Below are 14,533 nucleotides of genomic sequence, written 5' to 3' on the forward strand. Positions count from 1 at the left end.
TCGAGATGTGCTGTGGGTATAAAATACATTCTGGATTTTGAAGACTTAGTATGAAAAAATGTAAACTATCTCAACTTTTTTTCTTATTACATATTAAGATAATGTTTTGGCTATATTGGGTTAAATAAAATACATTATTAAAACTAAGTTTGCCTGTTTCCTTTTTAATTTTTTAGTATGGTCACTAGAACATTTTAAGAATGTGGTTCACATTATATTTCTGTTGGACAGCACTGGTACATGTGGTTTTCAACTGTATGAGTGACCGTGACCTTTCATCGGCTCCACAGTGTTAATAAGAGGACTTTTCTTCATGGCCCCTCAGGAGGTTTCAGGGCAAACACGTTTCCCTGTGGCAGTAGCCTTGGGCCCCCGGCACAGCCCTGCTTCTGGCCTCTCACCGGCCCTGCCTCAGCTTCCACAAGGAGGGAAATTTGAGCCAGAAGACATGGATATCCCTCCATAATTGAGGGGCGCTCACCCCTGACACCGTGAGGATGTGTGTGTGTGTTCACTGACTTGTTCTCCTTTGAACTGTGTTATAAGGGACAGAAGAAGGAAATAACGTATTTTTAGCATGTAGAAAATTCTGGGGAACTCTGAAAACTTCATTTTAGATAGTATTAACTGGGAGTCTGTGCTTCTGACGTCAGTCTGCCCCTACACTAGATGTTTTATTGTGACAGAGTTGTGAAAACTCTATTTTCTGTGACCTAGAAGAGCTTCCCCTCCCGGGTAGTTTTCTTACCGACAGCCAGCTGAGGTAGTGTGCACCCGAGGCGCTCAGCAATTGGGGACAGGTCTTTTAGTTTGTTCTGCTGTTTTCGTCCCTCTTCACTTACAATTCTTTCCTTCAGCCACTGGTAGCACTAGGGAGACGAAGAGCGTTTAAAGGTTAACGTCTGGTAAGGGCTGGGGGCAAAGATTATTAAGTCCATAAAATAGGAGAGCCCTCATGATGAATTCCTGAGTCTTCTTCACTAACCTTCATGTTAGTGTCGTGTTATGTAACATGTTAGTAACATGTTATGTCACCTTGTACCATGGTGACAAAGATGCCTGTGCTTTTAGGCAAAGAAATGTTCCTCACGGTCTCCTTGTTTACTGGTTCAACATAGATTGATTTTTGACTAATAGTCACCATTCAAATCCATCAACATGCACAAAAGTTGTTAGAATCCTGACATATAATCGATTATACGTAGTCTGCTAAGTGGAGGAAATGATGTTTTTCATTGCAATAGCCCAATTTTAGAATGTAGAAAAGAAATGGACGTTTCGCCAAGGTCTATTATGTTTCCTTTTTGTCAAGAAGGCCAGGTGCCAAGCTTTCTGCGCAAAGAAAGCCATTATCTTACATTCTGTTACAACTATCTTTCTGCCTCTTGCCTTCTATTTACTGCCAGTCTCCTCTTCTCACAGCAGGGCTTTATTATGAGCTCTCTCATCTTCCTAGAAGCAGACAAGGCATAACTGATAGGTACCAAGTACATTTTTAAAACTTTTAAGTGGATAAAGACAATCCCACATGTGAATTACCTTTTGTATAGCGATTGAAACTTAAAAAGGTAAGGAGGCTCAAAACGGGAAACTGTTCTTTAAAACCTGTGAGAAGAGATTGACTCTGATCCGTAGCCTGTAAAAGTGAGCTAATTTCCCCGATAGGAGAAAAATCTTTTACAACTTCTCAATGCCTTACTTTCCAGAAGGTTCTGCTCTTAAGAAATGAGGGACAATAGACTGTTCTATGCAAAACTAACACTAAGCAGCAACACCCAAAGGTAAAGAATATTTGTAAGAATGCATTAGTCTGTTTTCGTGAAAATAACAGCAACCATCCCCCTGTGTGGCAATGTGGACTTTCTCCGCTGCCCGTGTTTGCGAAATAATTGCCACAACAGACCTTTACCTTCCCAAAGGCAATAATGGTCACAGACACGCCACCCACATGATTTCAATAAGGCTGCTTGCTTTTGTTTTTGAAGTATTTTTTTCCTCACTGGAAGACAGTATTTCCAAAGAAAAGGGTAACCACATTATGTTTTATTATGATTTTTGGAATAATTTTGCAGATGTAAAAAAGAGAAAGGGCAAGCTGCCCCAGTTCTGTTTGCTTCCTAGATGTCAAAGGCTTACGGTCTGGCTCCTCACTCGAGAGTTTGCTTAGGATGATGGCCAAGAGGTCTCTCAGTCTCAGCTCTGGGAAACCTCAGCGTCTTCCAGGACGAAGGGCGGCCTGCAGCAGCTCTCCAGAGGGGACAGCTGGTGCCAGTGGTGAGGAGACGAGCACCACCTTTGCGGCCCAGGGGCTTCCCTGGCCAGACCCACGTGCTGGGTCAGAGAGCCCCTGAACTTACTTTTGCTGTCCTCAATGGGAAGATATTACCAATCCTTGCTTTAGTTTCATAACATCTTTCAGGGGACCAGTATCTCTGAGTGTTCATTCAAAGGGGGAAAAAAAGGTTGAAAATCAATAGCCAAATGATTGCTTTTTTTTTTTTTTTTTTATCATAACTAGGAGCATTCTTGAGTTTCAGTATATGCCACACATAAGGAATGATTGTTTTATTTATCACTTACGGAACTCCAGTTTTGAAATCTTTATCGTGTGGAATGCATTTGTACCCTCAGGATTGAGGTACAAGTTTTGTGAGTGTGTGTGTGTGTGTGTGTGTGTGTGGATTGATTCCACCCATGCACACACCCGCACACACAAAATAATCGAGAGGCAGACTTCTAAAAGTAGCAAACATCAAACATTCATTTATTGAGTCACTCTCTCCCTACACTCAAAACACTATAAATCTCGTTACTTTAATCATTGGAAAACATAAGCAGGCTAGGATTTTTAAAAACTAGACGCATAGTATTTATACTGCTTTCCTCACACTAAAAGAAACAAAAGTGTTTTTGGAAATAAATAGCTCTTACTGCTTTACAAGTGGGAAAATGTTAGCATAGGGAGGAGATGAGGCTTAATTAAAATATAAATATGGAAGCAAACCAGTGTTTTTTTCTAAGAAGATTGGTGGTGGGTGTGGTTGTGTGCAATAATAAACCCAGTTTGTTGACTAGGCAGCAATCTATGAATCAAAAGCTGAGGCTTTTTCTTCCAACCCTATTCTACTGCTTACCCCAGTGCCGTAGTGATGTGGTTATATGTTGACCTAACTGAATGGGAGGCAAGGATGGGCTTTTTGTTCATCGCAGCCTCCGCAGTCCTGACAGTGCTTGCCATAGAGGAGGGGCTCAGCCGATAGTACAGTGAGGGAGGAATCTGAGCAACCAGGGCTCCACGGGGTAACACCAGATCTCTCCAATGTTTCAGATCAGGCGCAGACACCCCTTCCTCATTCCAGTGCAACTCTGCCGATAGTCCTGTGTGACTCCACGATGCCTGTGGAGCGATTCCACATCGTTTCATAATTCACTCCTTCGCATCTCTAACAAGTCCCCAAGTTACCCTTTGAAGGTGGAGACTGACCCTTCTTCCCCGTATCCTCAGCACTCAGCACAGCCCAGCACTGAGTAGATTGTTTGCCAAAGGGGGGGGAAAAAAAGAGCTTTTCTGTGCAGATTAGTGGGCTGTTACTTTTATACATAAGTCACAAAATTCTCTAAATTTTCCAAAAGCCCATTTCTTTGCCATCTCCCAATGCTGTGACCATTTTACAGGTAATGATGGGGGGCGGGGGGGGGGTGATGGGTAGGAGTAATCTGGGACTGGCCCTGAAGCCACCAGTTGGCTGTTTGTTAATAATGGACTGAAAGGCAGCAGCTGTAAAGCCATGGACAGAATCAGCCACATGTCATCTCCGGACCTTGTCTAGAATAATTAACATCCAAGATCACTGACTGTTGTCATTAAAACTTCAAAATCTCTGGCTCAAAAGAGCAGCAAAATCTTTGATATTAAGATTGAAATCTCTAGGTAAAATGCTGAAGCTAAAAAAATTTCCTTTTGAAATTACACCATGATGTGCACTATCCTTAGTTTCTTTCTTTAAAAAAATTTTTTCATGTTTGAGAGAGGGAGAGAGCACAAATGGGGGAGGGGCAGAGAGAGGGGAGACAAAGAATCCAAAGTAGGCTCTAGGCTCTGAGCTGTCAGCACAGAGCCTGACGCAGGACTTGGACTCATGAGCTGTGAGATCATGACCTGAGCTGAAGTCGGATGTTAACTGACTGAGCCACTCAGGCGTCCCAATACTCTCAGTTTCTTAATGTGAACACCTGGAGTATTGGAACTGCCTCTTTTCCCCCATCTTGACGCACCTAAGTTTGCATGTTCCCATTTTCATTTGACAGAGGGGTATATACCTTTATGATTTTTCTGTAAGGCATTTCGCCAGCAACAGAAAAAGCTGCCCATAAATTTTATTGTACTTTTCATTTCTATTTACAATTTCTATTTAAAAACTACATACCTGGTCTGCTGATCAGACTTTGTTGATCTTCCCTTATGGCTCATTGCACTCATTCAACAAACACTTATTGAGTACCTATCATGTGCCAGGCTCTGTGACGTTACCTGAGTTTCACTGTCCGTCCCAGAGGTATTCACAAATCACTGTCCAGTAACTTGAGAAGTGTTTTGTAGTTGGGGTGTCTCCCTCCGTGATTGCCTCAGAAGCCATGCTTCTACTGCCTCCTTGGGGAAAATGCCCCTAACAATGGTGCATAATGTGAGCCGGTCATCGCACTTTACCCTTTGGGCTGTCATTGGTCTAACAGGTTGGCACATGACCCAGGCTTGGCCAGTCTTCTCTGAAGTCATAAAGAAAAGATAGATCGCTATTCTCTCATGTTACATACTTTTACAGATATAAACCTGCAAACACCAGCTTTCCTGCTCCTGGCCTCATAGGGAGGACCCATTTGCAGTAGAAGATGATGCACACATGCAGAGAGAAATAGAGGAGATGGGGAGTCCTGACACTGTACAAGTTTATGGATGGAGTCAACCCTGAGACTGTCCCCATCCCGCTCTTCCCAGTGAGTGTCTGTCCTCCTTCCTTGATTAAATTAGTTTGAATTAAGTTCTGTGGCTTGCAAATGGAGAATTCTGACTCTGTAAGAAGTGTTAATGGGATAATAGAGGAAGATGCAAATGATTCAGTTTTATAAAGTGAGGACAGGCTTCATAGAGGTGAAGAATACCAAGCTTTGTCTTTAGAGATGAGGGCTTCTGCAGCAGAATGGAAAGAAGGGCATTTCTAGGAGGCAGAGAACAGTGCGTTTTGGGTGAACAATATAGTAATACAATATAGGGAGAGACAATAGAAGAGTGTGCACAACTTAGATCCCAAGGGTACTTCCTTGGATGCTTTTCTGTTGAATTTGGGTTTTGTCCTATAAGCAGTAAGTGGGAAGTGAGTAACAGATTTTAAGCAGAGCTATGATATGGTCAGATTAGTCTTTTATTATTTTATTTTATTTTTTTAAATTTTTATTTACTTTCAGTGAGAGACAGAGAGCAAGTGGAGGAGGGGCAGAAAGAGAGGGAGACAGAAACCCAAGCAGGCTCTGCACTGATAGGGCAATGTGGGGCTCAAACTCGCAAACCGCGAGATCATGATGTGAATCGAAATCAAGAGTCAGACGCTTAACTGACTGAGCCACCCAGGCGCCCCAGATTAGTCTTTTAGAAAGATAATTGGTCACCATGATGGGCAGTTGGCAAAAGGGGAAAAAAAATCAGAGAGTGTAGATAGGAGGTTACTGCAGCAAAATAGGTAAGAAATGACAATCTGAACAAGGGCTGTGCAGGGGATGGGCCATAGAAAGTCAGGATGTGACCTGGAGGAGTGGGTGCCCCACTGGACAAGAGAAGGGAGGGAGAAGAGTCTGACATAACCCTTGGCTTCTGACTGGGACGGCCAGATGGAGGGTGGAGGCACTGTTAACTACGAAGGAAGGTCAGGTTCTGGGGGCGGGGGTGGGGGGGTGAGGGGAGACAATAGATTCCACTAGGCATGACTAATGCCCATGGGAGATGTCTAACAGACGTGAAGAGGTAGGAGTATACAGCTCAGCAGTGGAGACAGAGCTGATGACAAAAGATCTAGAAGTCATTGTTAGAGCATTGGGCCAGATGCAGCTTCCAGAAAACCCCTGGGTAATACTGCTTTCTAAAAGACCCCTAGATAGGTTTTGTTCTCACTGTGTTAATTTACCTTCAAATACAAGTTCAGTACTTACAACGGCAAGAAATATCAGTGTCTATTTTATTGGTATGACTTACAATAGCTGATGTGAAATGCCAGCCATTCTATTTGGGGTGGGGGGAGGTGAAAGTTGCTCACTGACTTATCTACTTGCCTAGTGCTCTATCTTTATTTTCTTTATTTTTAATTTTTTTTGCTTCAGTTACTCTATTCAAGTGGCCTTTCTAAGCGCACATATAGCACTATGGAAAACACTCAGGCTAATGATTTAGGAAGCCTTGAGAGTCTGGAGCTCTAAAGAAGCTGCTTTGTGATCAGATAGATGCCTTTCACCTGCTGAAAGCCTTTCACGTTTATTGTCAAGGATGTTTCAATAGATGTTGGCTTTATCAACGTCAACAATAGAAATATTTTTCTGAGTTGCTTTTGGACTTAGCCATCTTCAAGTACTTCGTCTCTCTTTTTATTATTTATTTATTTAATTTCTTCTTTTGTTGGGTTTTTTGTTTTTCTTTTTTTTTTTTTTTAGCTGTTTGTAAGCTTTTCCCAAACAATGATGGAGGTCAACCAATCAACACTCCAAATACAGTGTAGCTACTTCTTCCTTCATTAAAAACCTGGGTTTGCAGGGAAACAAAAATGTCTCAGGGGGAGATCAACCGAGAGCCAAGAGACCCGGGTTCTAGTATAAACTCTCTCTGACTTGGTGCTCTTAGATTGTTATCTGACCTCTGTGCTGGCTCAGTTTCTACATCTGAAAAGGTTTACCCTCTTGTATGGCATATGTGGAAGTACTTTGAGTGTTTTAAAACGTCTCTGAAAGAATGTAAGACAACATGCCTATCTACAACTGATCAAGAGTCATCTGTATCCATTCACGTTTGTGCGGATAAAAGGAGATGAGGAAAGACAGCCCCGGGCGTGGCACATAGTAGGTGCTCAGTAAAATCGCACTTTTCAGTGCTTCCCTTCCATCTTCACTCATTCCTCACCATTTTTGTTTCATACCTTCCCTAAGATGCTTTTAGTCTTTCCTTGCTAATTTATTTAAACTTGGTTCAGAACAATCTGCAGTTTTCAGAAGCAAGACCACAATTAATATTCTAGGATAATTATATCTTGTGACAATGCTAAGCTAGGAACAGCCCTGTCGCCATGCTTTAGGAGATATTTATAGTGTATTATTTTAGAGAACAAACTAGCTAATAGGTCAACTGTAACAAGCAGAAAGGAGAGCGGGAGACACAGAACCTTGAGACTGTTCTGATTAGCGAAGCACATAGTGGTCCCAGACAATTGATTACAGGGTTGGTGGTTTGAGCCTGACTTGAGCTGTTCCCCTGCTAACTTTGGAGGCAAGAGGCAGTGTCAGACTTCTGCTTTCTCTTAGGGGCCTTTGGTGTGTCAGTTTTAAAAATGTCTTTATTCTCTCTCCATTGACATTATTACCATTTGTGATTCTAATGTTATTATACATTGTCTCAAGTTTTTAAAAACAGACATGTTAATGATAATAATAATAATGAGGGATGTATGGAGTACTCTACAATGAATTAATCATCCAGATATTCTGAATGGAGGTAATTTTATGTCACTGATGTTGAATACCTTTATGCTTCAGAGAAGAATTTAAACTGTAAGACTCAGTGGCCAGTTGACCCTGTGAAAATACCAGCCTTGAGCCTGAGTGTCAGATCCTTGCTTGGCTATGCATTGGCTTCTCAAAGCCTCCCTCCTTAACCTGTCCCCCCCACCCCCCACCCCACACAGTAAACAACATCAACCAACCTCAGGCCATACTCAGCTACAATTGGTCAGCCCCAACTATTTGGTCAAATAAAGTAAAAATAGATCCTCTTATAAAGAAAAGGGATTTTACATTTCATCAGTTTCAAAGCAGGAATGAAATGCCTTCTTTAACCTAAGAATAACAGCTAGGGATTTGATCCCCCATAAGTGCAACCAGGTCATTGGGCATTTCCTCCTCGTCCCCAGAGAATTTTCTGTGCTGACAGATTCTGAATGCCTGACTGACGCCCAGCCAGGAGCAGAGGCCGCCCCGGGGCTCAGGACAGCCTGCCTAAAGACAGTGGCCCGGCCGGCCGAGGCCGCTCTGTGCCTGAGCCAGGAAGCCACAGGCTGCTGCCGAGCTGCTGCGTTCAGCCTTCTTCCCTCTCTCCCATCCCCAGACTCTCTTTCTAGAAGTGGAGGAAAGTACCTTCAACGAAGCCCTAGAACTTTCAGGCACTCCATTTCCGTATTTTCCTGAGATGATTCCACAGGCAAGTGGAGACCACGTCATTGCTCCAACTCCTGCAGAAGAAGGAAACTGAATATGGTGCTTGTGCAAACTGAGAGCAAAAGTGTGGGAGTACTTAAACAGGACTTGGGTAGTTATAGGAAAACAGCTAGTCAGATAAGTCAGTATACTTCTTTCCATTACATTTTAGTTATTTACAAGTTGTGCTTCATTTTAAAATTTCTTTTAATGTTTATTTATTTTTGAGAGGGAGAGAGGAACAGGGCCTGAGCAGGGCACGGGGAGAGAGTGAGGGAGGCACAATCTGAACCAGGCTCTGGGCTCTGAGCTCTCAGTACAGAGTCCAATGCGGGGCTCAAACCCATGCACCATGAGATCATGGCCTGAGCCGAAGTGGGACGCTTAACTGACTGGGCCACCCAGGCGCCCCGGTCGTGCTTCATTTTTATAAACTAGTTGAACATGTCCTGTCAGTTGTAGGGAGCAGGCCTTGTCTTCAGGCCAAACAAGCCTGAAACTGTGGCTCATTCATAATTTCCTGATGTCCAAAATTGACGTCTCTTTTTATACTCCGAGACAAACACTATGACTTGCACAGGAGGATGCTTCAGTGCTTCTCTGGTCCACTCTGCCCGAATAGTGCCTGGTACATAGAAGCCCCGTGCCTGCTGCATGGTAGACACACAGCAAGTGCCAGCAATTGTAACTGTTATTGCTGTTGAATTTTTTACTCTTTTTTTTCCCCTCAGCCAGTACTTTTCCTGCTCTATAGTTTAGGAACCTCTATTTTTTAGGAAGAAAGTTATCTCTGAACGGTGTTTTCGTAAATAAGTCTGGACACGGCTTATTCATATTTTTCTGATAATCCAAAATTCTTATGTATATGTTGCATATATATTTCTTTCTTTGAAATTATGACATCAGTGCTAGGCTTGTCAGGTATTCTAGAACTCCCCGTGTCTAACTTCTAACAGGCACGGAGTTGAAGATTTAGATGTATATATCCACAATTTTTTTTTTTTTTTTTTTTTTGGAAAGGCAGTTATAATCTACTCAAAGATGCCTGCCTTGACTAGAGAAGCACCCTACGAAAAAATGAGTTCATTCCTTGTTTCTGCCCTTCTTTCTATAGGCAGTTTTTGGAACACCTACAGAGTACAGCTTATACGCCAGTCACAATTTACAACTGATTGGATTTCATCAGTAATACCCTATAGACTACCCTTTAGGGACTTCTGATGTCTTTACAGTCCCTGAAATGGAGAGTTCTTACAATCTCTATGTTAATTAGGAACATTAAGGAAAGCATTTCAGTAATACTTTTTTTCCAGATCACTGATACTTCTATTGTTAAAAATAATCAGTAAATTTGATTGTGAAGATTACCTATTTTATGGTAGAGCTCGGGTAGCTGAACCTCCACTTTCTCTCTCTGAAAAAGATGGTACTCAGCTTGTTCACAGACCGGTGGGATCATATTGAACTGCCTTGCTACAGAATAGGCTTCCTGGGGAGAAATAAGATTGCAGCTGAATTGATACTGATGAGAAATAAGGCTGCCCTGTGATTCGTATGCATGAGCAAACTTCATTTTAGTGAAATCAATAGAAACCAAGAAACATGTAGGATGCCAAATAATAAGCGATGTTATGGCCATCAATCTCACTAAGAGCAATATCGAATGCAAGAAATCCTTATTCTTTGGGAGGGTCTGGACCGAGTAAAGTCCAGGGCAAATAAGTCAAAGTGTGAATCGTAATAGTCCATGATAAAACCCATAATTTAAGTTCCTAAAGAAATAACTCACACTAACATATAAAGACTAGCATGTTATAAACAGTACAGTCATTTAATACAGTTTTTAAAAAGGAAGCCAGACTATTTTGTTCATGTATGTCACTAGCTGGGGAATCCACTGTATCCTCTTGCCACTGAAGAACATGACAGAATATGATTCTTGTTAGGGACCTGCACCTTCACTGTTGTATTCTGACCTGATGAGATCCGGCCCCATATCCATCTCTGTAACGACAGAATTGATCATAGCATTCTAGTGCCAGGGGGATTGTTAAGAACGTTTGCGAAAGGCCTTGCAATTTACACATTGTATCTGAAAAATAATAATAAGGTATTTAATGGCCGTTTAAAAACAGAAATGAAATTACCATGATCTCCATAGCACTCCACCGGGAGGTCCCCCAGTACATTGCCATTCCTTGGTTTATCACATGTGTCATGGCTCGAACAATTTCTGTAGAAGCCCAAACAGCATTTCATTAGTTTCTCTAATTCTCAGAGTTATGTGATCTTTTTTTTTTTTTCCACCTGCCCAAATGTTAGAAGCTTAATGCAATTATTTGTTTTATTAATAGAATTACTTTGACACCAGTGACAACATAATAGTCTAACATGAAATATTGACGGTGTGGAGGCTGCTGGTACTTTTGGATAATTCGACTTTCCATTTTCGGTTTGCAGCAATACCACTAAATGATATTAAAAACATAATGACCACTTTAAGTTCTTCCTTTACTTTCATTACTTCATGGTTGCTGGCCTGATTAAAGGACATATGATTAAACCTTTCTCAAAACCTGGGTACTTTGTTCACCAAAATAAGAAGAGGAAGCATTTATCTTGACTATGTAGAATGTAAGGTCACTGAGGATAGAAGGCCTGTCTTCGTGTGTTGGATTGGCAGAGCTGGGCCTCACACAGGGTGTCTGTTTAATAGAGATGACTCAACAACAATGTGTTTAGCAGAAAGATAAACATATTAAATGCTGAACAAACAGCTGAGCCACAGTGGCTCCCAGCCCACAATGGCACACCCTGTCCTTGACCACTTTGAACTAAACTTCATTCTAAGACATCCATGTGATGCATTTCACCAGGGCCTGTTTGTGGCCCCACTGAGTTTGCTCATCAGCTTCTTTCAGCTTGACATCACATTTCCTAAACGGGAGAATGAATCCTTTCCCCAGAGAGCTAGAGTTGAGCTAATTCTCCTGGCACCAGCCAGATGTGATACAAAACCAGAGACCATGGAGAACCTCACGCTCAATGGCGTGGAAAGTCAAAGACATGGCTGGATTTCTTTTACAAAGCGGGTCAAAACACCTAGGATGCCAGGTTATTTGACAATTTTCAAGGGGTTGCAGTCCTCATACTTCTCTGTGTCCTACTAATACCCGTAGGGTACATGTCTTTCAGAAAAAGCAAATCCTTGTCTCAAAGTTGAGTTGAAGTGGATATATTCTTATTTTATTTGTCACAAGCAAATTGGTATCTAAATTGGTAGGGGACAGGATATGGAGTGAAACAGCCAGGGTTAGAGACTTGGCTTTCTTGCTTGTTTGGCTTTTAAATTGCCCTTGGTTTATTTGTTTGGACGATGGGAATGCTTTTACTCACCATCATCTTCTCAACAGAGGTGGAATTTGGCTGATAAGAAAAATATTTTTCTTTCTTGGAGAGAGACTCCTACGTATCAGGTAATAACTCAGTAATCACCCAGCAACTAAAACTCTAAGTTCCTTCTCTCTTATAAAGCAAATGAGATACAAAAAAAAGCTACTTGAAACATTTTCCTCTCATTATACAAATGGAAATGAGCGCTTTTGATGAACATTTCTAGAAGTAGAAAGCCATCATTTAAATCTCTCCCCAGAAGTTTTCACTCTGCTCAGACACTTCCACGGTTGCACCGGCCCCCTTCCTTTCACATCCTGTTTCATTCAGAGCTCAGGAGTTCATTCCATCAGCAGTGTTCATTAAGTGTCTGTAGCGCCGGGTGCTGGGGATATTGTGGTGAATCAATCATGTTGGTAAATACGGATGAGGTTAACAGGGAATAAATTGAACCCAAGACACTCCCCTATCTCTATTCTATAATCAGTAAAATGAGCATAGGACAGTTTAATGGCTTGGCCACATCGTTGTCACTGAGGCTTTGACAAGAGCAGTTAAAGTCAAGTGGCGGTTGTGACTTCCTGTACCTTCATTCACTTATTCACCATACACGTATTGAAAACCTAATTATTTGCCAGGGACTGGGCCAGCTGCTGGGTTCATCTGTGAGCAAAACACATACAGAGCTCCTGGACTCAGGGAGTTTAGAGTTGAGAGGAGAAAGAATGGGGACATACACAAGTAAGTAATTACAAAATGTGAAGTGTTATGAAGAAAACAAACAGGGGGCTGAGATAAGGAATGAGGTCAAGGAGGGTCTCCCCAAGGAGGAAGGTGTAGGCATCAAGAATAAAAAAGGAGCCAGCCATGTGAAGCGCAAGGAAAGAACATTCTAGGCAGATGGAACAGCATGCACAGGACAGAGCTTAGTGAGTTCTAGCAAAAAAGTAATCTAGCCATTGTGGCAGGAGCTTACTTAGGAAGGAAGGAGGACGGGGTAGAAGATACAGTTGGCAGAGGGCAAACCATGTTGTTTGTGTTATTCAAAGCTTAATGGGAAGTTAGCATTCTCTAGGTAAGGAAATGAGAGGATGTAGTTTACATTTTTGAACACTATTTCTGCCTCTGCTATAGGGAATCTGTTGTGAGGGGGAGGGATTGCAGGAAGATCTTCAGGAAGGAATGCAGTGTTCCAGGCAGGAGATGAGGGTGGTGGTAGTAAAGACAGCAAAACATGGATGGATTCAAAATATATTTTGGAGGTAGAATCCACCAGACTTGAGGATGGACTGAATGTAGCAAATGAGGGAAAGGAAGGAATCAAGGCGATCCCCCAGATATCTGGCCATTTACAGGGATGAGGAAGACTGAGGGGGCAACAGGTTTAGAGAGAAAAATTAAGGGTTCTCTTTTTTTTCTTTTTTTTTTTTTTTTAAGAGAGAGAGAGAGTGAGTGGGGGAGAGGGGCAAAGAGAGAGAGGGAATCCCAAGCAGGCTCCATGCTGAGTGCTGAGCCTGACACGGGACTCAATCCCACGACCCTGGGATCATGACCTGAGCCGAAATCAAGAGTCAGACGCTGAACTGACCGAGCCAACCAGGCACCCCAAGAGTTCCTCTTTGGACGTGCAACATATGGAAATGCCTGTGAGATCCTAAAGGGGAAATATCAGGTAGAAATCAGTGGACAAACGACATGGTCAGCAGCCTGGGCAGGAGAAGATATATTTATCAGTGATCAGTCTGTTAGTTGTATTTAAATTCACAGAAGTGGATGAACCTACATACGGGGAGTCTGTCAAGAAAACAGAAAAGGTTCTACAAGCCAGCCCAGGAGTCAAAGGGGACACTGCAGGGTTCCAGTTTATCAGCTGCCAGAAGAGAGGGAAGGAAGCCAGGGTATGGGATGTTTCAGAGTGAAGAGCAGACAGTGCTCTGAGAAGGACCTGTGCCCACAGAGTGGAACACTGTGAGCGTTCAGATCAGAGGTCACTAAAACAGTGCCTGCTGGGTTTGGCCAAACAGTAGGGAGGTCCTTGTAGGTTATGAGAACTGTTTCAGTGTCAGTTGTGCGATGGGACCACAGCCAGGCTGGAGCAGATAGAAGAAAGGGGTGTGGGGAAGACAGGCTTTCGGCATAACCTGAGTGGACTCTTTCAAGTTTGGAAGTGAATGAAACACAGAAATGGCTCAATGGCTGAAGGGGTACTGAGGGTCCAAGGAGAGATTTATTGTGAAGATGGGAGATGTTAAAAGTAAGCCTGTGTCCCATTGGAGTGATGTAAAAGGGCGGGGGGCGGGGGGGATTGTTGATGATCCCTGCTGGGGGCTGGGCCAGAAGGGAGAGAAAGACTTGTTACAGTGAGATAGAGGACGGGCAAAATACCCGTGAGGCGCAGAAGACACTTCTTCCAGATGGTGGAACCCCAACAAGTTTGTCAAACTCACTGGGGGAAGACATGGGAGCTCCCGACAAATTCTATTCCCAATAAGCTATCACTCAAGTGAGAAAGAGGTGGGTGTGAGGACAAGGTAAGCATGAGTGGTTCAGAGTATGGACAAGCCGATGCAAGACTTTCTAATGCCCCAAATCTTTTAGTTGCTGGTAATTTCTTGCTCCTCCCGGATTTGTTGGGCTTCTGACTCTGGCGGAATGAGGAACTCTTGGTAGTTCTTATCCTTGCAGGAGGCTGCAG

The 14,533-nt window shown here is 42.7% G+C and overlaps 1 protein-coding gene across 5 annotated transcripts in view; it reads right to left on the minus strand.

Moving 5' to 3' along the window:
- KCNAB1 (potassium voltage-gated channel subfamily A regulatory beta subunit 1) overlaps nt 1–14,533 on the minus strand; it is a 413,540-nt gene that overhangs the window by 11,102 nt on the left and 387,905 nt on the right. For all 5 annotated transcript variants that reach the window (XM_045503172.1, XM_045503169.1, XM_045503170.1 and 2 more), the window contains 4 exons: nt 10,593–10,678; nt 9,814–9,934; nt 8,386–8,480; nt 749–869 (listed from right to left, as the gene is read on the minus strand). In XM_045503172.1, the coding sequence (XP_045359128.1) occupies nt 749–869; nt 8,386–8,480; nt 9,814–9,934; nt 10,593–10,678 (423 nt within the window). The remainder of the gene's footprint in view (nt 1–748; nt 870–8,385; nt 8,481–9,813; nt 9,935–10,592; nt 10,679–14,533) is intronic.

The sequence above is a fragment of the Leopardus geoffroyi genome, chromosome C2 (assembly GCF_018350155.1).
Source record: "Leopardus geoffroyi isolate Oge1 chromosome C2, O.geoffroyi_Oge1_pat1.0, whole genome shotgun sequence".
NCBI classification, from domain to species: domain Eukaryota; kingdom Metazoa; phylum Chordata; class Mammalia; order Carnivora; family Felidae; genus Leopardus; species Leopardus geoffroyi.